General features: G+C 37.5%; 1 protein-coding gene across 1 annotated transcript in view; it reads right to left on the bottom strand.

Annotated features, from left to right (window-relative positions):
- Positions 1 to 812: 812 nt before the first annotated feature.
- SKAP2 (src kinase associated phosphoprotein 2) overlaps positions 813 to 10,107 on the bottom strand; it is a 118,859-nt gene continuing 109,564 nt past the window's right edge. The window contains exons 13-14 of the mRNA XM_014248799.2: positions 3,645 to 3,746; positions 813 to 3,238 (exon numbers count right to left, since the gene is read on the bottom strand). Coding sequence (XP_014104274.2) covers positions 3,654 to 3,746 — 93 coding nt within the window. The 3' untranslated portion in view covers positions 813 to 3,238; positions 3,645 to 3,653. The remainder of the gene's footprint in view (positions 3,239 to 3,644; positions 3,747 to 10,107) is intronic.

The following is a 10,107-nucleotide window of genomic DNA, read 5'->3' as shown; positions in this document are numbered from 1 at the left end:
GCTTAAAGAAAACAGTGCTATTCTTTTGTTTGGTCCAGCTTATGGAAATAATTGCATCTCTTTCTGAAAGGACAGAGAGGATTCAGCAAAGAAAGCACTTTGAAACTGTATTCCCCATTTTTGAGTTACTGTTTGAGATCCTGATGCAAAAGCAAGTGAATTCAATAGCTTCTCGGTTTCAACAATCTTTGGGTCAGGTTCTAAAGGGTTACTCTTTACATTCCTTCTAATACTGTGCCATACTCAGACTGCAGAGCCAAAAAAAATGAAAGAAGTTTATGCATTTAGCTTTGAATTTAGAATGGGATATTAATTAGAATTCACTTTCAGCTTAATTCCAGTCACAGAAAGTTTTTATCCTTAATAGGGGATCAAAAGGTAAGCTGAGCCATATCACTTCTCTAAATCTTATCCATACATCTTTCTGATAGAAGAACCAGTGCATGCACTGCCATCAGTACATGTAATTAGTGGCAGTATGCACAAAGGGGTATATCCTAACGAGATGCTGCAAAAATATGTGAACCAGTTATCTGTACACAGAACCACATGAAAAGATACTACAGAGTGGCATGATTATATCCGGGTGCCTCTGCTATAAAAAGCATTTGTATTACCCTTACTTCTCTGAATAAATTCAAATGACAGCCCCATTTCATTTCTTCATTCAGTCTGGAGGCCAGATGGCATTAGAATCATTTACTTCACCTTGTTGTGCTTAATTACTACAATCAACACACTATTTTCCAAATTAATCATAACAAAGTAATTTCATTAGTAACACAGCAGGCTGTTGAATTATTAGCATCATAACAGTTTGCAAACAATTAAACTTTATTTGAACCTTAAAAATTTGCAGAGTAGAACATTATTATAAGATCTAATGGCAGTACCATACAAATCCAGAATACAGCAAATAATCAAGGAAAACGCTGTACAATGTGAGAGTTACAATTACCTTTTAAAAATCTGCTCTCTCGCCATTCACAGAAAGGCAAGCACAATCTAAATGAACAAAGAAAATGAAGCAATTAGCATCCTCTACCCGAGTTTCATGTAAGTTGTATTAACTGAGATTTTCTCATCCAAAAAAGGTTATGGTATTCACACAGGTTTAAAGTAAACCATTAATCCGTGGCCCATCGCTGGTTTATTCGGAGACATTACCAGTGAGTTTCAGGATATCTTTCACGTTTTGAATTTAAGGCAGTTTATTTGCTCTCCCCTAGCAATAAGTAGGAAGAAGCGGGAAACCCTAAGAGAGAATTACAGACAAAAGCCGCTCGATGTCTACGCTCGTCACCACCCAGGAGAGGCCGCGCCGGGCAGCTCTGCCCCTCATCGCTTGGGGAAGGACGCCCTCTCCTGGAAAAAAGGCAGAAACGGCGCGGGCCAGGCAGGGAGGGGGAAGGGGACGGGGACAGCCCCGGATCCGCCTCCGCCGTCCCACGAAAATCTGCTGCCACCCAGCGCCGCGGCCGCGCAGCGCAAGGGCCGCGCCGGGGCCGCCCCCGCCCCGCGCCGGGCCCGGCCCTCAGCGAGCGCCGAGCCAAGGCACCCCTCACAGGAGGTGGGGGAGGGTTTATTCCCTAAAAAGTGCATGATGGTGGTGATGGTGGTGGTGGTGGTGGGATTCGGAATTCTGTCATTAATAAAAAGCCATTTCGGTGGGCAGATTTATGGCGCTGCCATGTTAACAAGGGAGAAGGAGCGTTTCCAGCCCCGCTATTAACGCTTCACATTCTGTACACAATCCACCAGTACGCTTGACAAATTAAAGTAGTAAAAGATCTGAAGACTATAATCTATCATTTTAATGCTTCGCTGATAACGCACAGAATCAATTCCAATGACTATCTCTTTAAAAAATTACAACAAAACTCCGTCCCGTTTGACGCCTATTAGAATTCAGTGTACCAGCAAGTATCATACATTAGCTAACACAGTGCACAACATCTTAGTTCCCTGAAAGGATCCAAATTCCCCGTTCAGACCAACGTTTCCCTTTAACCCACCGTGCTCCCGGGGTCCGCCTGAAGCATAAACAGCACAAGCGCAAGCAGCTACACGGGGACCCGCACAGGCTCAGCAGCTCACTCACGGGCTGGCCTGACCTGCCTCCTTGGCACATTAAGGGTCTCACAAATCAACTATCGGCGAGGACCCAAAAGAGTTGATCTTGCATGCTAATGCAAGCAGAGTTTGTAAAGTATTAACTCTGACTTGCCCAACCACTTGTCCACAAGTGGTAATATCTTAGTGCACTTTTTTATGTTTCAATCAATGTTTTTGATTAACCACAAAGTTACGGCTTTGACACGAGAGCGCAGGTAGCTGTTGCTAATCCACAGAGGGTGAGGATGAAGATCTCTATTGCACAACTTGCATCAGAATTCCACATACCAGCAAGGTATCCAGATTTAACTCTGCAAAAGTATCTATAAGTACAGATAAAATATTTCACACTACCATGGACAAAAATATTTTTACCTGCAATTCAGCTTGTGTTGACTTAAAAAAATTCTGTTTAATATATTTTCACAAATTTTCATAGAATTACCATGTCCAAGTCAGAATGGTACCAGGGCAGTATTACCACACAGGCTCATTTATTATACCAGCAAAATAATAAAGTCTTCATTGTGTGTCAACAAAATAGTAATTAACAATACAATACTAAATATATGAGAAAAATAAATCATTAGCTAAAGCATAACTTAAAAATATTTGGAAACAGAATATGCTGAAGACTTGAAATATTACACATAAATTTCCCTCAGCTTTCTGATGAAACTGCACAAGATGTACAGTGAGCATCAATAGGTTAATGCACACATGAAGTGAGTAATAGTTTACCCTCGATGCTCTGCTTAATTTTTCTGGATCTGCAGAACAGGAAAAGATAGCAAAATTCCCTGAGAAAACACAAACCTATGGCTATACAGAGTGCTGCTAACATGTTAAAAAAAGAGCAACAGGCACTGTATGGCTGCTTGTGCCCCATATGTTAATTACCATCTATTTAATTTCCTAGCATTACAATTCTATAAAAAGTGGCTAAGAAGAACATTTCCGTGAAGTTATGATCAATTACAGTTTATAATGTTTAATATACACAAGGCAATGATCTGACTACATTCGCTGAAACCGCAAAACATGTACAGCAGAATCTTCTTCCAGAGGCTGTCTCTGTAAACTGCAGCTGCACACCACTCTTGATTTCAAGTGCAGATTTCTCCTGATTAGGGAGAGGGAAGTTGAAAGTTCATCATTAACCAAAAAAACCTCAAACGTACATATCAAACCCAGTCCAAATATCCATCCCCTTCCACAGTTTTCTGCACAGACAGATAAATATACATATTACTAAAGTAAAAAACTAAATAGAAACAACACCAATTTTATTTTTTAAAAAATCTGAAAAAGGGACACAGTTATTGAATATATCATCTTTGTACCCTGTGGTTTAATATTTCATATGGAATCCCAGAAAAAAAAGTACTTTAATTGAACCTTCAATATATTTTGCCATAATCTTTATGTTAACAGGACTCCTCCAAAGATTCCAGGAAAGACATACTTATGAAACAGAGAACAAGGGAACATATAAGCCATTACAGAAGATTGGATTAAAATGTACTTACCCAGGCCTCTCAAATATCATACATCTCCATTATGTAGGCTTTAGGCACCAAGCCAATGGTTCCCTTCATTTCTCCTACCCACCAGCCAAATCTATTGTACTCCTAATTGAAAACAATACGCAGTATTAACCTTTAGTCTGATATAAATGCAATGGAGTTTTGTATGCAACTCCTTATGGATGCTTTCTCTTATATGCAGTTATAATAATTTCAACTGAAAATTAAAACATTTTATCTTTTTGTTATAGGAATTCACATGCAAAGGCAGAAGGTAAATTTTAAAAAGGCCAGGCATACTCAAGAAAATTTCTTAATTATGGCCATGCTTCTCTAACACCCACTAAAAGCAGCCAACCTCCTTATCCTCTGTTCATCATCCTCTTGTCTTTGTAACTAAAATCTAACAGCACAATGTTGACATATAACAATCAACAGGATTCTTTTAGTATCACAAGCTAAACTCTAAGAAACTAACCATCAACTTATTTTAAAAACTACTTCACTTAAATGTGAAGGGAACACTGTGTATCTAATACATAATATATTTATATGGACAAAGTCTACTATTGCTTTAGGCTTGCAGAAAATTCTACAGCAGATCTCATATTCCTGACAGATGACTAATGTACTCCTGTTTCAAATATGTTTAGGCTTAGTGACTTAAATATGAAACAAAATGAATTATAATGGTTTAAAGAAATAATATCTTCCAAAAGCAGTACCAAGTAAGAGTATTGTGGTATTGTGGTATATAATTATTGTAAAAATAAAATAATGTAATACTGATATGTAATTATTGTATATTGTGGTATATAATTTACTTTTTTCCTATTTTAAGATCAATCCTAACAATGGTTCAATAAATTGTAACAGCTGGAACTGCACACACACATATACTGAGTTACAAATGAAGCATTATTAAAACTAAATGATTAGTAAAACAGAAATTACTTTGGAGCAAATGTACAAAGTACAAAATACACAGATACATCTGATAAGCAACATCTGTTTCCTGCTACGCTGCTCTTCTGATAAGAATTTTGAATTACCAGTGCTACTGAAATGAAGCTACTATTTTGAACTGTCGGTAAAGTTTTTTGGTTATAAATAGCCAAGTGGAGCTTAAGGGTTAATGGAGTTTCATTAGAGCCTGAGCTATAATGATTTGCTGCTGGCATATTTTGCCTGGTCAAGAGTTCTCTGGGGTCCTATGAGGTGCTTAGTATACTCAGCTCTCTCTCTGCTTAACTACGATGGCCCGCTTTCATGTGGGCTTTTTTTCTTTTTTCTTTGCCTTTTGCCTTTTTTTTTCTTTTTTTTTTTTTATGCTTGCATGCAGGCACACACAGTTTTATATTTTCTAATTGTGGAAGGGTGAACGTTAGTCTTCAATTAAACATTTTCTTCCTTCTCTTAACAGTCGATTGGTGATTTAGAAGATTCTATCCTACTATGCATGAAATACTGCAATGTGATTTAAAGGAAATCCACTCAAAAAACAGCAGGAAAACCTTCATTTATTATGTGAACATGCAAACAAGAAAGCTGCAAAATAATTCCGCCTTCTTTCCCCTTCCACTGCAAAGCAGACTGCTGGGGATGCGTTTGGTCTTGAAAGTCTAGAGGTATCTGAACCTGATCTTCAGTCACACTGCTCTCCACAGAAGTTAATAACCTTTCCCATGGGGCTTCACATTACACCCCAAATCCTTAAAGGCGAAACACTGAGGTTTATAATCTTCCAGATCAGCCTGTTTAAAAATCTATGCTTTATCTCACAATACACTGTTTAAATATACAAACTAGAATTCAAGACCAAAGTGGGAAATTGCTGAAAGGAGCGGCACTCACGTATACTACTGGAATCTCAGCAATAAATCTCTCCAACAGAAAGCAACAAAAGATTTTAAGCTGCTACATGGAATTCGCACAGTGACTGACAAGAGTGATTAAGCAAGTTTTTCTAGACATCAGCCAAAAAAACAAACAATACATGAAATGAGGGAAGTGGCTCAGTTAAGCAGCCATTAAACTGCTTATGACAAATGGCACAGAAAAAGTCTGTGGATTACATTAGCCATTGAAAATGTTCCACTTAGCAACACTACATGGACTTAGAAACAATTGTTTTTAAAGAAACAATTCAGATAGCTCAAATTAAAATTAAAAGCATGCTGCTGTTTTGAAAACTTTCTGGGTTTTGCTACTTACTTATACACCACTTACTGCTCTGGCATGAAGCTAAGTGAGAAGATGAAATGAATGTTGATGTAACAGACTAGTAAACTAATTTAAGGATTCAATGCAACCATTATACCGTACCAACAATATTGTAACACAGAAGCTCTTACTTTACATTACTATTCTTTGTGTGGGTCTCAAGAGCAACATGAATCCCAATTAAACTATCTGCAGTCTATAGAAGTCTGAACAAAAATATAATGCAGATACCTGGCTACCAAGAACATAAAACCTTAATCTCTGGTTGTAGAATAATTAGATAGCAGTCCCTTTTAAACTGATTAAAGTACAGACATTTCTCTTTAAACTCCTAACCCCTCCTTCCTATCCTCAGTAACATGAAAGAATGCTTAACTAGTGAGGCAGATAAACAGCCCCCCCCCCAGTCCTTTCTTGAAGTCACCCATAAAATCCAAATTGATCTATTGTTTCTATCAATGTTATCAATTATAAACTCCTTTGCAGCAATATAATTTCATTAACACACTGCTGTTGTGAGGTCCATATGTCTATTACTGCTGCTTAAGATGTGTAGAATAAAAGTCTGCAGTCCACATTTGTGGAAAATAAGGATTAATACACCGAAGGATATGAATACAGTTAGGAGTTTTATATGAATAAAAAAGTTGGGAAACATGGTGCTTTTGCAAGCATCAGCTTCAGATCTCAGGTACCACTGGGTTTACCATCTGGTATCCCTCACTGCATTCAGCTCTTAATATCACTGCTAACATAGGCAAGCGACTATACTTCAGAAGGACTGATAAAATAATGAAGAGTCCTTTAATCTACAGGAAACCATTGTAGTCAATTTATAAGAAATATTGCATCCCTTTGTAGGATGTGTAATTATTTTCTATTAATCATGTGCTATAAAGCTACATTATGTGGTTATTCTGTTATCACTAGAAAGAGGCCTGCAGTCAGCTCCTGACAATGTTAGGTAATTACTAACACAAAGCTTCTTTCTCCTTATGTAGAAACGCTATCAAGATCCAGAGGTGCTGTGATGCTCGCTGTATGAAAATAACTCTCCAAAGAAATTCAATAACTGCAAAATGAATTGCTCCAAGGCAAATAGAGGGATAGGAGAGGGGGGCAGGGCCAGATCCAGCCGCCCTGCAATGAGGAGAATGCACAAGTGTGCGGCCATGCTCTGCCATGTGACAGGGAGCACATTTGCCATACCAGGCAATGTTAGCAGGGCTGGGGGGAGGAGGGGGCCACCACAACCCACCCACCTCCCCCTCTGGAAGACAAGCACCAGGGCAGTGGAATATATTATGCCAAATAATATGAAACAACAACCTTAACAAATGAGCAAATGCTTTCTAAGCTACTTCTGCATTTCCACTGTCATAGAGTGTATTATTTTTTTTCCCCAGCAGAAATTTATTAACCAAAGTGAAGCAATTTCACAGAGCAGGAAGGAACAGGTTATGATTTAACATTTAACATGCTGGCAAAACACTCCCTGTACAGCATGCTAGACAGCAGGGGGTGAAAATCCCATGAGGGTTTACAGGCTCCTTAAATGCTCTCAACTGAACATGCTGTGAGCAAATGCTTCTCCTTGTCCTCATCCCACCCATTTCACTGCACTCATGTCTAGGTACCCATGACTTCATGAGACACTGATCATAGAACCTTTTTACTTGGGGAAAACGCAATAGTTAGCAATACACTCCCTGTTTTCTACAGATACCATTTAAATTCAAGATTTTAGTCCTCTACAGAAAATAATTTTGATATTTTGACATACAAAAAGAGAAAATTTTTATACTTGATTTCCAAAACAGTTGCTTGGAACTTAGAACAGTTCCTCTGCCTGTGTGAGATTCTCCAGATGCTTTCCACCATATAAACTTCTACTAACTTCAGCAAAAGTTGAGAACATCTAGTTCTTGTGCAATTAGTCTCCATTGTTGAATACATATGGTTTGTTTTTTCATGTTTGTGGTGTGGGCTTTTTTATTTGTTTGGTTTTAAAAAAGTTGCTGAAAATTATCATTGTGTTTCAATGCCTTGAAGAAAAAAATGGAGTTGTATTTAAAAAAAAACAAACTGAAGTATGTGAATTCAAGATTTTTCTCCTTCCTTCTAGTGGCACTGTGGGTAATACTAATTTATGGGCTGAATACCCGCAAACTTTAAAACTGAAAAGCAAAATGTATCTATAGCCTTGTTTGGGGTTAAAATAAGTAACCTTGACTATCAAGCTAAATATGTGTCAGAAGCAGGGATAAATTTTTTGCAAAGAACATCCTAGGGCGTAATTTTTGCAAGATAATAGCTTAAAACATCTCCAATTCATCCGGGAGATTCATACTAGCTAAAAAGTTCTAGAACTTCCTTTGGTGTAATTGTTGAATGATACACTATCAACCAGGGAGCAGTTTTGGCACAGAACCGCATTTTCTCTAAAAGCGGAGAATGACAAATGTCTTAAATAACTGAATGAGACTTCTTCACAGGTAGTAGAGTTGTTTTAAGACAGCAATAAAATGGTCATCTTTAAAAATATAAGGGCCAGATTTATTGTATGGTTGTATTATTGGGTTTTATTTCCCACAATGACATGAGAGAAAATATACAGCAATTAAAGATTTCCAATATAAATCACAGTAAGCAGACTGAGTTCTGAAACAAAACTGCCCCCAGAAAACGCCCCGGAATAATAGAAAGGCCATTTTATTTTCCATTGGATGACATGTGGCCAACTTTTTTTCTAATCTGACAGGTAAAGGCTTACATGCTATCATTATGCAAACCAACAGAGCTAGGGTCACTTTGCATTACTTCTAACCAACCTTCTGTTTAAAGGCCTTCACTATTGTCTTTAGACACGTACTTATTGTTTTCCCACCCCCTCCCATAAAGATTAAACCTAAACAAGCCAGGAAATGGGCAATGTACAGCTGAGTATTGCATTTTAGTTTTGAACTGAAGCATCCCACTGAAATTCATCTCCCAAAGCTCCCACCTTCCCACCACTGGGTCCCTTTGCAGAGCCATCAGCCTCAGCACACACACTACATTTATTTCAGATGAAGCTAAAATGGAAGATGCACTTGGAACATGCTCCAATCATTAATGTGTTCTCATTGCACAAACCAGGCTAGACCTCTTCGGACATCAAACAGCTTTGAAATAGCATGGTGTGGACACCAGGGCTCAAGCACTAAGTGTTTCACTCTGCAAATCTGCTCCTATTGGAACTCCCTATTTGCTAGAGGAGCCGTAGGCAGTATGGCCGTGGAAAAAATACTGAATAAATACATTTTATTAAGATTATACAGATAGTGAACAAAATGTTCGCAGTGATTCTGAAACAGCTGCATGGTTAAGTTGCACCTTTATTTCATAAGCAGCAACCTGAGCTGTGGAGATTCTTTGTCTTTTTACTAGGCAAAAAATACAGGTTGAGGTGTGAGAATTTTGACTTTTATTGTATTGAAATAATAAAAATCTGCCGCACATGAAACCTACAACCACTGAATATAGGGTAATCTAAGCACCAAGTTAACTCTCTACTTTCATGAAAAATTCTGGAGCAAAAGGTTGTCATAGATGAGGTTTCCATAAATCATAAATTCCAGAGTAAGCAGCACTGGTGTGCAATGAAATAATAAAAAGGAGAATTCCAGTTTAATATATAATTCCTGATTTTAAAGTATTTGCTAATTTAATACAAATGTAAATAAGAAATAAATTAAATTAATTTAATGTTAAGAAATATCAGTAATTCTACTAAGCAGGTGCCCACTAACATATTGAGGTAAATTTTCTGTATTACTTGCATTTGGCTGATGAAACTGTGGAACTTCATAACACAAAACATACACCTAAAGCAAATGAATAAGTACTGCAAGTGTTGCATTTGCATAAATTGTGCATACAAAACTTAGGAAAAAAATAGAACTACCTCCACCCACAGGTATCTTTGTTTCTGGAAATTGATTTCTTGAGTAGCGCTATGGAAGATTTATAAAAATGATTGCTATACTATGGTCTGTTTTCCCATTTATCACATGGGCTTGAAAGCAAAGGCAAGACCATAAATGAGCAGGAGTTAAGAGCAATCACCCTTTTAGAAAACAGGACTACAAAGTATTGCATTTCTAATGTATTATATGTATAATAGTTCTGCAGTCAATATTAAGTAAGAAATGTTATTAACAAGTCTCTTTATCAGTGCAGCTATATTTTTTATTACAAAATG

This window comes from Pseudopodoces humilis, chromosome 1 (genome assembly GCF_049639895.1).
Source record: "Pseudopodoces humilis isolate 2021_Gansu_Grassland_sample_001 chromosome 1, ASM4963989v1, whole genome shotgun sequence".
Classification (NCBI taxonomy): domain Eukaryota; kingdom Metazoa; phylum Chordata; class Aves; order Passeriformes; family Paridae; genus Pseudopodoces; species Pseudopodoces humilis.
This window is presented reverse-complemented; position numbering and strand designations above follow the sequence as displayed.